This window comes from Cyprinus carpio, chromosome B1 (genome assembly GCF_018340385.1).
Source record: "Cyprinus carpio isolate SPL01 chromosome B1, ASM1834038v1, whole genome shotgun sequence".
Classification (NCBI taxonomy): Eukaryota; Metazoa; Chordata; class Actinopteri; order Cypriniformes; family Cyprinidae; genus Cyprinus; species Cyprinus carpio.
In genome coordinates this window covers 4,387,338-4,405,237 of record NC_056597.1, presented here as the reverse complement: position 1 = coordinate 4,405,237, position 17,900 = coordinate 4,387,338, and the positions used below count along the sequence as shown (strand labels likewise).

Sequence of the window (17,900 nt, the reverse complement as noted above, 5' to 3'; positions counted from 1 at the left end):
AGCATAAAAGAATAAGTATAAGTAAGAATAAAATTATGTATATGAAGCTTATGTGCTGCAAACATCAAAATAGATGTTAATAAATCGTGCACTATATTTAGGTACATTTTTGGAATGTACTGTAGGTAGAGGCATGTTTTTTTCAATGACCCTATGTTGAGAAAATAACAATGGCTGTAAACTTTGGTGATAACGAGAGTTGGGAGATATTCACCATCCATGCAGACAACAAAATTAAGCTTAGTGGTGCCTTATGCAATGCAGTTATTTACAAGAGGATAACACAAAAATATAAAAGAGTATATCACATCATGGTGTCACTTTATCTTTACGGGACTGTCCAGGATGTAAAAAATAAAAACGCAGAGTATTGCAATGCTCTGACGGTGTGTGTGAATGAATGAATGTACATGCAATGTAAGAAAATAACTTTTTATACTTTTTAAAATAACAGACATTTTATGGAATCTCTGTGTAAAAGCCCTGCCTTAAAAATGTACCGATGTTCTTTGCCTTAGTGCAGTGGTTCTCAAACCTTTTACAGCAGCGTACCCCCTGGGGCATTTAACATTCTTCTGCGTACCCTCTCTTCTTTTCTCTCTCTTCTCACCTTTTCTATTAATGGACATTATTTGCCCCCTTAAATTGATTTACAGGTGCATTTTTTACCTTTATAGAAGCAAATATTTTCTATCCTTATTAATTTTATCGCATGTTTCATGTCATATTCTTAACATTCCATTTAGTGTATTATTAATATAATAAATAAAGCATTAAATGATGGAAAATCGAAGTGATATTTGTAGATTTAATAATAAAACCACCAATAGGAGACGGCAAGTCACTGTCTTAATGAGCCAGGCGTTGTATTATCAATTCATTCATTCAGTAACAAAGCAAAATGCTGTAGTTATGAATGGGTTATTAATCACTGACTCTCCAAATCGTTCAAAGCCGCAGATTCGTTCACTAAAAACCACTGCTGTATGTTGCTTGGAGACGCACACCAGATGATACGTATTTCGTTGGAACAATTATTTCGTTGCAAAATATAATAAACATGACAATATTCTATTTAAAATGTAGGCTACATTTAAAATGTAAAATGTTCACTTAATATTACCTTTTTTGTTGAACTGTTGTAAAAAGCTGTCACATTAGCCATCATTTGGATATTCAGGGAAATTTGCAGTCTTGCTCGTTTTTAAAAATGAAAAAAATAACTCACACGTGGTCTGTGTCTGTATCGAAGAGAGTTTAAATTGATCTCAATGTACAGTGCATGTCAATATTTGCTCTTCATGGTATTAAGTGAAAATCTACTTATTGAACCACAGCGGGATTTGCTAAAGCAGCATTCAGCGGCATACTATCACATGCATGCTGCTTGTGTGGATGCAGTCAGTTTTGACCACAGAAGATGAGGCAAGCTGATTGGATATCATGTATTTGACCATTTACAGCACTTCCATTTTACTGTTTTAACATTACTGTATAAGCGGCATTTTGCTTGTCAGAAATACGTTCGGTTTTAATGTTACTTTGGGGTAGAATTAAATGAATGCCAAAACTCAGAATTTTGTTCGCGTACCCACTATGTCAGCAGTCCACAACCTTTTTAGCGCCAAGGACCGGTTTAATGTCAGACAATATTTTCACGGACCGGGCTTTAAGGTGTGACGGATAAATTCAACAAAATAAAATGATATGACTGGCATAAAAACTGTGGTATATTGTAAATATAATAATAAACATGAATCCACTGTGTATTCGTATGCAACTTTATTAGCAGCGTCCTCGTAACATCACGCCATCAACATAACATGAATAACATCCTCTCTGCCCCCTAACCCTAACGCTCACTTTTTTATATATAAAATATATATAATGAGCGAGTACATCATGAATCCATTTTCCAAACCGTGTTTTTGTCTTATCCTGAATCACTACGGTACACTTATAATAAGTGTTTATATTCAGACTATTTTAGTCTGGTTGGGGTCGGCAACGCTGCAGAGTAGCCCAGTACCTGCGTGACTCGCCATAGATGTAAACAGAGAGAAGTAGCTCCGGCTACAATGTTCTTCCGCCAGACGTGAGCGCCAAAAGTTTACGACTGCAGCTTTAATGTAGGCTAAGTTATTTATTCTTTCTTGTGCGGCCCGGTACCAAATGACGCACGGACCGGTACCGGTACGCGGCCCTGGGGTTGGGGACCACTGCCCTACGTCACCTCACGTACCCCAGTTTGAGAACCACTGCCTTAGTGAATACTGGATTATTGTGCCATTTCTGTTTCTGAGGCTTCAGGAAGAAATCAAGTGCTGTTTATTTGTACCATCCCATTATGTGTGCTGTAGAATTTGTATTTTTTGTAGCAAGTGTTCAGTTGCATCCCTGCTTGAGGGCACAAAGACCTGCATGCTGAGGAGAAGCTACAGTGTTGCATCCACAGTGATATGAAAGAGGATATGGAAAGTTTCTACTGCCTTTTGAAGAACTCTGGCATAGTCAAGTTACCACAGGAGGATAGAAATGGACAAACAATTCAAAGGCTAAACTGTAACATATGAATTTAGATGTTCTGTGATGAAGGAAACTTCCTCTTCATACTTGGCAAAATTCTGGTGGTATACTTTGTTTTTCTCCTTTCATTGCATCCTACAATTCGTTGAGCAATACTTAGACTTAAACTTAAACTTCTGAATTCATTTGTCAATTTTAGTTGCTTTCCACCTCCACCTTCTGTTGTTTTGGCATTTTGCATCTTCTTTGTGTAGTAAAAAAGCACCTTAATAGCAGATTGCCGAGCTCTGAGTATTGTGACCCAGTGGACTTACAGAGGACAAATTCCTGGCACATGAGCATATGTTAATGTTTAGTTCAGGTGCACAAATATATGCAAGGCTAGAAAATTTGTGTCACACCCATGCCTTTATACTCCTTCAGTTTTACAAACATGTGTAGACAACTTCTGTTGTTTTTAATTGTGCATATTTTTGTGTAGTAAAAAATAAATTCTTAAAAGCAGCGGCCCAGCTGTGGACATTTGTCACCAGCATGTGTCACCTATTAGACCCACCAATTAGTGGAGACAATTCCAGGCACATGTGCATACATCAAGTTCAAACAGACAAATGTACATGATGATAGAAAATCTGGGCTGCACCTACACAGTGGATCATGCTGATGACAACATTTACATCTGTGCTTGAGATGCTGCAGCAAGCAGACAGCTAAAACAAATGGTTTGGCTAAACAGACCTTAAGCCACAGCCATGGCTTAATACTCAAAGCCATAGTAGACAATACAGTGCATGATCTCACAAAAGCATGATATGGACCAACTGCTAGCATTACTGGGTAGCACTCTAAACATGCTCCATTTACTCAGAGCTAGGAAGAGCCACTGAAACCTGCACTCTAAAATTGGCATTATAGGCTAGCTGGATTGTGGCTGGACAGAAGATGCGAGAAGCTTTGATGTGGGAAACAGGGGAACTCCTGGACTGCTTCAGCTAAAGCTTCACAAAGACATGCTGGATGAAAGGTACAAAGGCACTATGCTAACGTACTGTACCAACATGCTCTTTAACATTCAATCTAGTCTTCCTTCCCAGTAAGATCTGAGAAATGAAAAACTGATAAACTGGTGTGAAAGACCAATTTCTAGGTTGAATGATATTTGATGAAGGTCCTTTGTCTAAAAAAGACCAAGAGTTTTAAGCACTCGTTTTTCTTCATTTTGAAAATGCCATTGAAATTTTCATGGGCTCATAAAAAAAAGGCCTGAAGCACTGGAGTGGAACAGAGTGGCTTTTACGTGTGAAAACATGAATGCAGGACTTGCTCAGACGACACAGCTGAAAGGGGAAATCATACAGGGTGTCACCAGCCAAGCTACTGTACTAACCAACCCTTCCATTAGTGAGTTATAAGCAGAAACAGAGACTTCAGGCTCACTTCAGCAGTAAATAAACCCGAGGAGAGAGGAAAGTGACTCTGCCACTCAAGATACTTTGTGTTACATGGTAAAATTATTAGGTCTCTGGAAGCATCTAATTATGAGTATTTATGACAGGGTGCTCTAGTCTATAATAACAGCTTGGCTTGCGAGTGGCTCTTACATCTCACTTCCCCTTCTTTCTTTGTCTCTCTGAGCTGTTATTGATGTGTATTTTGAGTGTATTTATCCTTCCAAAAGATAAGAGGAAAATCCAGGTATTACAGTCCAAATCTATATATATATATCATTTTTGTTAAAATCTTCACACACCCCTTAGATCATTTTGATGTTTTAGTACATAGATGTTTAATAATACACATCAGTAAGCCCTTTACAATAAGCTGTCTTTAAAGACCCCATAAATGTTACTAAAGCATATTTCAGTGTCCTAATCTTGAAGCTCAGAGCTACTAAATAGAATGGCTCCTTTTATAACTTTCCTCAGACATCAGCCACACAGGATCGGCCACAGGCAATCCGACTTAACCAAGGACAAACATACAGGCAGGAGAGCATTTCTGCAGACCTCCTTCATCTCTATTTGACATGTGCTGACTCTCTGCTCCATTAGGACATGAATAAAGCCTTCCATACAGAGACAGAGAGAGAGTGAGAGCTCCAGATTTGAGCTGTGCTGTATGTTCACAGGAAGGGTACACTGACTAATCCATACTCATCCCTGCTTCTGCCCCTGAGACACAACATGCTTTATTAGTCTGCTGCCCCTCACCTGAGGCACAACCAAGAGAGATATTTGACCAAAACCACAAACCCAATAAGAGAATATCGATTAGCAGCCTTCACTTCACTATAGCACACAGTTATATATCTATAAAGAAATTAAAAAAGTGTCTCATAGCGAGAAACATTTTGAGAATCTTCACTAGTGCCAGAGCTGTTCATTTGTTTGTGGTAGTGTTGGGCTACTGGCATGTAGCAAAGGAGAAAGTAAGTGAGGGCCAGGAGAAAAAAACCTAATAAAGAAAAATGGCTTTATTGCATTTATCCCCAAGGCTTTCCAGGTAAGATATTAATCTTTACTGTAGTTTGGAAAACAAGACTTGCTCAATGAAACATTTAAGACTTGCTCAACATAAACACGTTTATGGATATACATTTTTTTTAATCATTGGATGAATATAGCAGGTTAAAGCTTGTATTAGTGGCATAAGTTATAAAGATGCCACTGTCGTCATAAAACTACACATCCTACACTAAAATGGCTCAGAGAAATTATAGCAATCACATAGGAGAGTTCAGAACACTGATCATACCTCAAAACATCTGTAACAGAGGTTACTTGTGCTAAAGAAAAGCGGATTACAATATTCTTTTAGAGTAACTTTAGTAGTCTTTTAAAATTAATGCCAAAGACAACCTCACATTGGTTGAGTGACTGGCCAATTTACAAACTTTATTTTGGCCCAAAATAATCTCAAATTAAAAGTACGATTTTTTATTTCACTTTGTGCAAGGATGTCCAATGCAAATAAAGCTCAGTCCAAATCATTTGCAGCATAATGGTGATTGCTAAATAAATAAATAAATATGTATGTTGTATGTACTGTATCGACTCAGAATTTCCTATAAATTTAATTAAATCTTATGCTCTAGTAGGAACCATAACCTACACTGTCCTGTTGAAAAGAATCAAAATTGTTCTCCATATAGTGTCTCAAAAAGAAAAGTTGCTGTGATGATCTGTTGAGGGTTATTTCATAAGTTACTGACTTCAGTTGTAGCACTGCCAAAGTCTTAAGGGTAAAAAACAGCTATCAATGAGAACAGGCCACAATAAAAAAAAAAAAGTGTCACCAAAGCCCTTTTGCTGGTGAGAAAATGAAATGAGGACTCTTTCAAAGAGACAAAAGTGTGATGAAAATAGTTAAAAACGTCTGACCTATTTGCAATAAAAATGCAGTCTTATTAAAGCTTTAAGGCAAGAAGACTAATAAGTGTCCCAATTAGACAGTGAGCACAGATTTCAGTGATATTAAAGCAGTATTAAGGCTAGTAACTTACTGTAACCCTTTGGCCATAGCAAGGTACACTGCTATTTGTTGCTTTTTTGCTATTTCATAGAGAAAAGTAAGAAACACATGTGTACCTCCTGCCTCCAGTGGGAGCAAGCATCACCCTTTCATCTAGACACCTTTTAAAAACTGAATTCCAGCACTAACTGTTTGTGTTAGCAGTAAACTTCTCCAGCAGAGTTGTCGTCTGTCCAGACCCCCCTTCTCCCTCCCTGTGTCGTCCTCACCCCTGGTCTTCAGTGCTATCAACATGTGGCACATGTCCTTGACACACTCAGCAAACTCTATCCACAGCTGATTTCTCTCACCTCACCCTCTCTCTCTCTTTTAATATGAGGTTGCCTGGTAAAGAAGCTGGAATCTAATAATGGTGACAGTGGGGCTGTTTTGTTATTGTTCCCTCAATCTTAGACTAAGAGGCTATGCGGACATTAATTAAACTGATGAAAAGAAACAACACGGATAAAAAAAAAAATAATACAATAATATTGGTCGCATTTTATGTACAAAACAACTACTTATTCAGAAATATGCATATAATATGTTCTACGTTCTTGGCTGTGTGTGTTTGTGAACATGTTTGGCTCCCTCCATTCCACAGATGCTTAGAGGAATTTTGTGCGGGGTTCTCCGATAAATGTTAAGTTCACAGTAAGTAAAAGAGAGAGGCAGAGAGCGACCGATGAGACTGATGGCAGAGAGAGGACAGGACGCATGTCTCGTCTTGTGCATCGCTGCTGTGACTGCATTAGTGGAATGCTACAGTCACAAGAAAGAGCTCTCAAAGACTCTGCATTTCTGTCTGCTCAAAAGCTGCACTGTCACCCTCTCTGCACACATATGCACAGATAAACACACCTAAAGACACACACACATACTTGAATAACAAAATTTATCAACACACCTTAAAAGTATATATGAACTCAAAGCATAGAAAATCACTGCACTTTTAGAGTAAGTAGTTTGTAACAAATAATAAATGTTTCCTTACCTAAATAATCTTCCAAATAATCTAGGCAGCAAAAACAATCAAAATAAAAGTGACTAAGGAACGCAGCATGCATATAGATGTATAATTAATAAAACACTAGGAAACAGTACATCCAGAACTTGAATTTATAGATATAATATTTTTAGAGCTTAAACATGGCTAACTCACTCAATTTACACCTCACTCATAGTGAGGTTAAAAAAATGCAAAATGAAGAAAAAAAAAAAAACAACAAAATAAATATATAATAACACAATTATTGTTTATTTAGCTTAGCTTAAAAAAAGAGGTTCCATATCCAGTCTGAACACTTGCATTTTTAATATTTACTGTATACAGTAACTCAGCTACATACATTCACTCGCCCATGTGCTGCTGTGCAGTTCGGGGGGATTTTATTTAAGACCTACCACTTATCTTGTCATATCTTATTTCTTTCAGCGCTCTACTCTAAGCTCAGTCAGAAGTGACACTTTTTAATCAAACCTTTCCTTGGACCTCTTGGGGTCGCTAAACAGGTTTATCCCTGTTCTGTTTTATTAAGAGACAAATGCACTTCTGGAAATCCCATTGTTTCCTCTTTTTCCAGCACACTCTGTACGACACAATGTGAAACATCTTACTCTTTAGTATCGCCATATAAAAAATAAATCACCCACAATAATCATACACCTCCCCACTGAGTACTTTAGTTACTGCAAGGCTTCTGTTTTGTGCTAGCTTGTAGATCCACAACATCCCCAGCCCAGCTCGGTTCACTCCATGAATAGAAGTGAATTATTGTCTTAGTTCTTTAAGGGAGCAGAGGTTACCCTTAAACTATCATTTCCTCAGTCATCAATCCAGTTCTAGCAGCTGACACACTTGAGCATTTCTGTTTTACCTCAACATTTACAGCTATTCTGCAACAAAATACACTTGGCAATGAATCACAGCAATACGACAAAGAGTGTGTGTTCTAGCTGTGGAAAAATTCAAATATGCTTCTTTAATTTAAAAAGTGTGAATGTTGGACACTTTACCGATGCTGATATGCTTACTGTGTGCATTTCAGCACATAACCACAAAACCTAAAAAATAACTGCAACAACAGAGAACAAAGAACAACAATTCTCTGATTTTTTAAAATCTTAAACCAATATTTTGTTGCATTTAAATTTATGTTTTGTTTTATTTTATTTTTAAAAAGTATGATGTTTGTTGATGACTATGTATTGTGACGTTGCATTAGAAAATACAGAGTACAATAAAAATAAACCATAAATCCTAATTATTGTAACATGTTTTCATTACTAAAATACCATATAAAGCAGCTTTAAAATGATCTCTGCATCTGCATGTGTAATTATAGTTGTTCTTTCATAGTTATTTTTTACCAAATGTATGAAGTGTATAATGCTTTAATTATCTTTCTAAAATATCAATGATAATTGCCAGTGTTTTAGTTGAATTTCATAGTTGTTGTTGTTGTTGTTTTTTGTTTTGTTTTTTAGTTCATTCATCCACAGATACACGTTTTACTTTAAAAAAAAAAAAAAAAAAAAAAAAACCTAACCTGAAAATGGTAACACCTAAATTAACTGATTTTATTTAAGTCAAAAATATTATTTAACATCACTGAGTCAACCTATAAACATTATTTTATACCAGCAAATCTAGTTCAGTCAGGTAGCTCTTTAAGGTAGCTATTGCAGTTTATCACTTTTTACAGGGTAAAATGTCCATTATAAGAATCCACAGCTGGACAAAGGAGAAAAAAATGCCTCAAAATCTGGCCTTTCTAACAATACAAATGTACTAAACATCACAAGCCATTTTAACTGTTTCCTCACAGAGTACAAATACTACCTTAGTGCTGGGAACTCTCACTGTTTGGCAGGTGTTATGACCCACCTGTCGTACCTACCCAGCCCATCCAGCCATAACAAAGCTGTCTGTCTATCAGTGTGGACGTGTACAGTATGAGTTTCAGCAGAGTAAAACCCTGATCCATGTTCTTCCCATATTTACAGATTTCACAAGTGTTTTTTTTTCTTTTTGACTTAAAACAATAGGACTAATTATTAATATTATTATTGTTTATTATTATTACTATAATTATTAAGTCCTAGATTTCTACTTAGAAATTCTGACAATTTTACATGCGTCACCAACACAAATCACTGAGAGGTTCAAGAGACCTGTAAGATCAAATGAGCAGTGTGTGTGTGTGTGTGTGTGTGTGTGTGTGTGTGTGTGTGTGTGTGTGTGTGTGTGTGTGTGGCGAGTAGGCAGAGGGTCAGAGAACACAGGGCTAAATGGACCTGCTCTTCATTAAGACAATGTCTCCGGGGGACATCACTAGGGCTACCTGTCCATGTGCTTATTGAACCGTCTAACCATCATCTACCTTCTTACTCTGCCAGGGCCCCTAGAGAATCACACCAGCACAGCTGACAAGTTCAGCCTTAGACTGTGCCTGCAACATGAAAGCAGCTCTTCATTTTACCTTCTCCTTCCTTATCTCTCGCACACCCTCTCATTTCTCCCATACTCCTGTCCTCAACCTATGCTCTTTTTTTTAGAAGAGAGATGATGAGACTGAGAAAGACAAAGAGAAAGACAGAGAGAGGAGGATAGAGATAGAGAAAGGGGACATAACTGCGTTTGACTCTTGACATGGAGCAGATGAAATGTTAAGTGTCCAGACAAGTCAGGGAAGCCGTGCAGATAAAAGTCATCAAATGACACTCTTGGAATGCAAATTGGCATTCTTGACTGCAGCAGTTGAACAACTGTGCCCCATCACAGACAGCCGCTGAGATTAGAAAAAAAAATGATTTAAAGTGCCAAACTCATAAAATCTTAAGTAGAGGAGCAGTGAGATTTTTTTCCAACTGTTTATATTCAGCGATATCTCCTCATTGTCTCTGCGTTCTCTGAGAATAAAATGCCTCAGTGTTCACCTGCCCTTGTAAATCACTTTCTCTCTTTTCAGCAAAACAAAAGCAATAAACATTAAGACAAAAAGAAGCATGATAGAAAATACAGTAATTGTCACCAACAGGTCGCACAGGAATCAGAAAATCATCAGTTTAATTTGGTTGCATTGTTGTTCTGCTCAGCTGATTAATGTACAAATAGACATTCAAAATAAACCATGATTGCTGCCATTTAAAACTATTTTAAAAGTATATATATATATATATATATATATATATATATATATATATATATATATATATATATATATATTTAATGAGAGCTAAATAGTTTTATCTTGTAATTGATAACCATTTGGGTGAAGCTTTTTTTTTTCATTGATAACGTGTTATACATTTTATTTTTACCATATTTTAAAAATGATATTAAGGGTATTCTTTTAGTTCTATATTGATAAATAAATTCTACTATTGCATGTTATATATTGTATAGCTATGTATTTATTATAGTTGGGTTAATTTAAAAATACAGATGGTATGGATTAATTTTAACCTTGTCTACAGTGTTAACAATTGTGACATTACCCATTAACGTTTTGATTTATTTCTATATTTATGTTTTTCTTTGCTTTTATACAAAAGTTGCGTGCGCACTCATATAGTGTTTACTTAAGAGTAATAAAGAAAGAGTGAGATGAAAGCAATCCCCAGGTAAAGCAGTTTATCTTTGACTTTATTTTGTAAACATGCTCAAGGCGGTAGATTTTCTGATTAAAATAGGCCACCTGACTAATACGTTCGACAAACTTAAGTAAACTAAATCATTAAGAAATACTATACCGTTTAACAGATTTAAGTTCATCTATTGTTCATTTAAACGTTTCGTGCCGTTTAGGCTATAACTATTTAAGTGTAAGCTACGTGACGTAAAGATTGCAATGAGCGCTATACACTACAACAGTGGTTCTCAACCACATTCCTGGAGGACCACCAACACTGCACATTTTGCATGTCTCCTCAATCAAACACACCTGATTCAGGTCACCTTCTCATTAGTAGAAACTCACAGACTTGTAATGGGTGTGTCAGACAAAGGAGACATGCAAAATGTGCAGTGTTGGTGGTCCTCCAGGAATGTGGTTGAGAACCACTGCACTACAATAATGTTTGTTGATGTCATAGATAAGGGTTATTGTAAAGTGTTCGTGTGTTAATCGGTCATACTCACCATTTCTTCATATTGTGTGAATGGCAGAATGAAGTTCAGTCAGATCTCGCCCTCATGTGGGGGGACGCTCTCCTCTTCCCTCTCCTCTTCTTTACGCAAATCTTTCTGAACTCACTCAAAACTTTATGTTTGTCCCTTCAGTTTCAAACCGATGATAATATTAAGAGGAACATCAAAACAGTCCTTTGTCGTTAAGGAAAGAAACAACACTGATAATTAAAAAAAGAAAGGGAGTCGGTTCTACCCTCTCGTCATTCGCATGTACCGGGGCTTTGTAAAGCGAAAGAAGCCCGTTGAAATATAAGCTGTTTCGGTGGATCCAGAAGCCCAGCGCTGGTTCCGCTGTTCCAGATCCGCTCGTATAAGACACTCCACCGGGACCGAAGAGGGACAGGAGCGGGACTAAAGTGGGTGGGTAGTTTGAAGCAGCGGGGTAAATCTCTGGCTGTCCGGGAAGAGAAAACTGACTGTCTTACTCACTCCCGGCTATTTCTTCTGCATAGTCAGCTCTCTCTGACTGCTGCATTACATCCAAAGGAACATGGTAATATATTTTAGTCTAGTGTAATTGGTAGTGCATTATCTGCATTATCGTTGATACTATATTATCATCTTGTAAAATTGGGTAATTATCTTCTAGCATAGGCTATTTGTTAGTTTATTATCTAGTTTGTTCAGTCATGTATCTTTAAGAGTTGAGTATGCTAATATAGGCTAGTTACTAGTAGGTTTAAGTAGCCTATGTGTATTATTTTTTTTTTTTCTTAGAGCGGTTGTTTTTTATTATTATTATTATTATTGTTGGTGTAAACCCTGAGAGGCTGTAGCTTTAATAGTTATGTTATGATAAGGACTATAATAAACGCCTGCAAAAATCCTACAGACACAAATTATTTCATTAAGGTTTTCATTCTTTTCTCGTTTTTCCCCCCATGTATATACAGGCTCTGAAATTGTAAAGAAAATATTTTAAAATGATTTACTGAAAACTAAAATAATAAAAATGATAATAATAACAATAATGCACACTTTAAATGTAATTTAATTTTAAAAGGAAACCAACAGCTAGGGTGTTCATGGTAGCTTTCGATAACCGCATAATAATGTCCTAAACTGACTTGTTCAATAAATTTACAATTATTTTATGACCAATGAATAGAGCTTTCATTTTTAATGCTGTGTAAATCAATAATTTTTAATGTGTTAGAATCTGATTTTTGTCCTTGTTTTTAATATTTATTTAATGTTCATGAGGCCTGCTTTTTCCCACTTTAAGTTCACTTAAAGGAGAGTCTTTATAAACAAAACGCACACACACACACACACACACACACACACACACACACACACACACACACACACATCCACATATCACTAAGATACTTTGCTTTAGAGATATTTGAGGACACTGATTTCCTATAAAACTTGTGTCCCCAGACTGTCTGAACAGAGCACTTATAAATGTTTAATTATGGACTTGTTTCCTTTTTCCTTACAGTGCGCACAGAGCTTGATTCTCAAGAGTGAAGGCTGAGGAAAGTCAAATGACAGACTTCTCCTTTGGACCAATAGAAGCCCCTAAATCCCAAGGCAGTCATTTTGATCAAGCTGAGTGCCTACAAGCCCCACTCACATGTTTGGTCAAGAGGTAAATAATAGATCAGGGATTAAACTTGTGTAGAATTCATTCTAGGGTAACAAGCTACACACTCCCAGGATATGCATATTCATCTGATGTGCAAGGCCATGGCAGAGTAAATACCATATGCCCAGTAGTTAGAGAGCTTAAATTCCTAATTAAATGAGATATTACTGTACATTGTTCCCTGATATTAAACAACAGAGCAGAGAAAATAGACCTTTAAAGAATTATGAGTAATGGATGCATTAGCATGTTCAGTTTCCTACAAATGAATAATCCAGCGTTTGATGTTTGATTCAACTTCTAGCTCGTAGATAGAGCATTACATTGTTTTGAAATCGTTTTTCTTGCATAATCTTATACTTATTAAAAAAAAAATTGATTACACTGTGTGAAATAAGCTCAATGCAGTCAATTAAACATCCTCATCAAGTGGCAAGCCATCCTAAGAGCAATGAACTAGTTGCGTCCAAGAGTTATGAACTCAGAGTCAGCAGCTTGACTTATTTGCTCAAGAAAAACATGACATTAAAGCAGCTTCCTTTCTGAAATCAGCTGCAAAAAGCCACCTGTGGGACCCGAGTATACGTATTGGTTTATGTCAGACCCCTTCCAATTGTCTAATTACTCAAAGGGCAGTTGATGATGAGCTATTGAACCTTCTACCGGTTTTGTTCCTTTGGGACAGCCATCAGCTGTCATAGACTGTGTCTGTTCAATAAATGCCACACATATTTCCTGTTTGTGGGCACTGAGGAAAATGTCAAGCTAATGGTGTCACTTGTGTTATCCTTCTTCACCACCCTCAATATGGAAGCCATTTTTTACCATTGATCTCTTCTCTTGTGTAAACTTTCCACACTCTAGTAGGAACATCGATTCACAGTGAAAGGAAACAAAGTATGTATTTGTGTTAGCTAAATGCTTGATAACAAACTTTCAGATGATAATGGCCATGGACACCTCCTTGCACACATTCATAAGCATAAACAAAAACAAAGGAGTGAAATGGTTCTCTGTGTTTGCCAGGGGCTTACATTATTTGAGCAGCATGATCCTCTCAGGGGATATCTGATACAGCCTGTAGGGGAATCACTTCACTCCTTTTTCCCACAATTCAACAGAGACACATGGGGCAAGCATTGCTCCCTCCTACCCACTGGCTCCCCTTTCTCCCCCCAACGCCCACAGGAAGAGAGCCCTCTTATCAATCCCCTCATTATCCAAACCCACTGCCTGCTGAAGACAGTTAGAAGGTCATCAGATGGAGCCAGAGACTCATGCACAGGGGACAAATGCTCAACAGTGGAGCTTGTCCTGGGATGCAGAGCATTCTGTGGGAGCTCCGGGTGTGTTGCACGCAAGCGGATTGGCGCATGATGACAGGTTTGCCGATAGGCAAGTGGAGAGATGCAGCTTTGTAGGTTTCTAGCCATTGCACAGAATAAATGACTGACTGTCACTGCCGTGAAGGAGCTGGGTTGTGACTTGCAGAGAATTATATGTTTAAAGAGTTTAGGACTTTCTTTATATTAAGTGCACTGCAAAAAAGTGGTGACCTAAAAATGGCTAAACTAAATTAGATGGTTATATTCAAGTTCAATGAACCAACCTATATACATTAATTTTTTTTACCAACTAATTTGTATATGTAAAATCTGTTTTTTACATTCTACTAATATTTAAGAAATGCTTGCATGTACTTAGTAAAAAGATGGTAACCTGAAAATAGTGACATCTAAATGAAAATATTATTTAACCTCACTGAATCCACCTATATACATTCATTCATACCAACTAATTTTTATAGATTGAATTGAGTGTAAATGGCTCTTTAAGGTAATAATTACAGCTTTTTAATTAATAAACATATTTACATCGAAACCATTCTTAGTAGTAGTAGAGGAATTATTAGTATTATTATTATTTGGGCATATCATAAATTGCCTTAATTACTTAATAATTGTCTAACACTTAGTTTATGCACATCCAAATTATTTTCGTATTTAATTACTTTTAAAGAACATAGATACATACTGTAACCTAGTAACATTTCAGGATAAAACAATGGATGTAGGAAGTAGGATGGGATACAATTCTGTTTCCTTTTTTAAAACCAATATCCTGGGGCACATAAACTGTCAGAACCAAGTTTAAAGCTTCTACATTATCTCAACTGGATTTGCACACCCACATGTTCATCCACTGGGAAATGATGTGTTGTGCTCCTCTTTAAAATGTCTCTCATTTCCATTCCAAAGTGACACTGCCAGATTTGCAGCCAGCATGTCTACAAAGCAAGCATCTTGTACGTTTTTAGAACATTATGAAGCGTGTCTCCTTTTTCTTCCCCTCTTTGTAAAAGGTAAATGCTCAGCAGATGACAGTCCTCCTACCTCGGATTGCAGGCGGAGAACCGGTGCTTTCCCAATCCTCTGTGGTGAGATACTTCCCGTGCTCTGCCTACTCAGCCCACCAAGGGATTGTCGATGCTTCCTGATTGTACGGGCTGCATGGTGATTTGGTGTGAATACATCTCTGTTTCATAGTGACATGGAGAAGGAGGAACAGATGAGTTAAATGGGATCATTTATTTTTACATCACATCAGAAATATTGGGGTGACAATAGACAGTGTCAGCATTTGTCACGTTGTGAAATAATGTTCTAGTATGCAATTAAATTTCTGCTATTAAACCATTACAGTAAAGTACAAAATAATAATAATAATAATAATAATAAAATATAGAGGTTTCACAATCTTGTTAGTCTTCTGACCTTCCTTTTACCAAAGAACAAAATGTGAACAACAAAAGAAAGAAGGTTTAAAATCTACATGCAAAAATCATTAAGACGGAACACTTTTTGCTATAGAGATGACTTGGGAAAAATGTCCCAATTATCCTGAATTCAGATTATAAAAAGCAATTGAAAATTAAATTATATTAATTTAAGATTTAACAGGATTTTAAAACCATTTCCCCCCCACAGCTAAGAAAATACTATAGTAGTGTCCAGTCAAAATCATACTGTCCTAAATAAGTCAAAAATTGCTGAATATAAACAAGCTGTCTGGCAAAGTTGATTACTTTAAGAAACAAAGTGATTTAAATGTGTTGTACACTACTACTCTAAATTTGCATCACTTAAGGATATTCCATTTTTATAACTTATAATCATTATTTTTATTCTCTATTTTCCCTGCTGTTTTTAGTCCAGATTTAAATGAAATAGATAACTGGAAAAAATACTACATTTGTTTGCCACTTGAGCAACATTTGCATGGTTGTCTGTTGATCTGAGCTTTTGCAGGCCTTGGGGGTTGTAAATGGAGCATGTTACATTTGTGACGTTTGGCCGCTGTTGGAGGCTGTTGAACGGAAACTGATATTAGTGCCAGAGAGTGCATGTAAAATCACATTCGGAATGGATGACTGGTAACTATCATGAGTAAACAAAGGGCTTTGTTGAGCAAGAAAGAAAAAGTTGATTCAAAAGTGCCATGTGTCTGCGCTCCTAAAAGGGGCAGATGTTGCAAATTACCAGCCAGTCTACTGCCTCTGAAATCGCAGCTCAAATGAGCATCCTAATGAGAGGCACTGTTTGCGGGTCAAAGAAAAGCCTAATCACACTAAGTCAATTGACTTCTTCTGGAGCAAGAGAGCATGCAAGCTCCAAAGCAGATGACCTGCTGTCTGTTGCACTCCTGCAACCTCCTTTATATCTGTCTAATCTTGTTTCTGTGGTTTTAATCATCTACCCTTTTGACTATGATATGACTCTAGTCGACAAGGACAGGCACAGTTGTTTATACTCCATTATACAACCATTATGCAATGATTTTTTTTTAATCTGCCTTAATAAATTCGGAATGATACAAGAGTACAATCTATATGATAATTTGTATTGTGTTGAACAAGATGAACAACCCTGGTAGACTCTTTAGTAGCATTTATTTAAATAGGTACATTAAGAATAATCGTTTGAGTTGAAAGCAAGAGAAAGAGTGCTGCACACCAGGAGTAACTAAGGACTATGAGTGACATGGTAATATCCAAGCGGTGAAATAATTGTTAAAAAGATAAATAATAATAAAAGAATAATATTTTGTTCAACATTTGTGTGGATTTATGCCACCCTTAAGACATGTGCTGTTAAGTTTTGAAATGTTGGGCTTTTTGGCTTTTAGTCGCATGTTGTTTCAGACTAGTGGAAAGAAAACATCAAAAATGCACTTTTAATTGTTTATTTTACTGCACTTTATTTATTTGCTTCTGTAGAGGTCAATTACAACCCATTTTCAGAAGCATTGACATAAACCAAACGTTCCAGTTTTGTTAATTTGTCATTTGTCTGATGTTATACAATATTTTATTCAAACATGATGGAATGGAAATCTGAAAATCTGGCTTTCTTATTTATGGAGTGTGGGGTAATGAAAAGATGTATCCAAAAAAAAAAAAAAAAAAAAAAAAAAAAAAAAAAATGACCCTAATATGTCAACAAAATGAAACAAGAATTTTGAACCTGGCTTTCTGTCCAGATTTCTGTTCTGGAAATATATGCAAATCAGTGTATATTTACATAGAAAATGTTACTATTTAAACATTCCAGAAAACTTTTAATAAAATAAAATAAAATAAAATAAAATAAATAATATTTTGTTATTTTTTGTTAGCCTATTTATTTATGTTTGTTTTAACCTTATATTCACCTGGGGTGTCTTATCTCAAAGAAAGTTACTATATTAATCATAGGTTTTGCAAAATGTGGTTATTATATTTGACTGGTAAATTACTTGACTTGACTTATATTTATATAATAAATATAAATGTGGTTATTATATTTCTTGTATAAATAGCCTATAAGAAAGAAAGAAAGAAAGAAAGAAAGAAAGAAAGAAAGAAAGAAAGAAAGAAAGAAAGAAAGAAAGAAAGAAAGAAAGAAAGAAAGAAAGAAAGAAAGAAAAAGAAACTTCTGTCTGTAAATTATGGTTACTGTGGTAACTAGGCTATTTTAAGGCATTTATACTTTCTAAGGAAGGTTATTTAAAGGCTTATTTTAAAATAATATTTATTGG

At 36.2% G+C, this 17,900-nt stretch overlaps 1 protein-coding gene across 1 annotated transcript in view; it reads right to left on the bottom strand.

Annotated features, from left to right (window-relative positions):
* Positions 1-11,311, bottom strand: part of bnc2 (basonuclin 2) — a 414,953-nt gene extending 403,642 nt beyond the window's left edge. The window contains exon 1 of the mRNA XM_042716310.1: positions 11,180-11,311. Coding sequence (XP_042572244.1) covers positions 11,180-11,182 — 3 coding nt within the window. The 5' untranslated portion in view covers positions 11,183-11,311. The remainder of the gene's footprint in view (positions 1-11,179) is intronic.
* Positions 11,312-17,900: the final 6,589 nt, after the last annotated feature.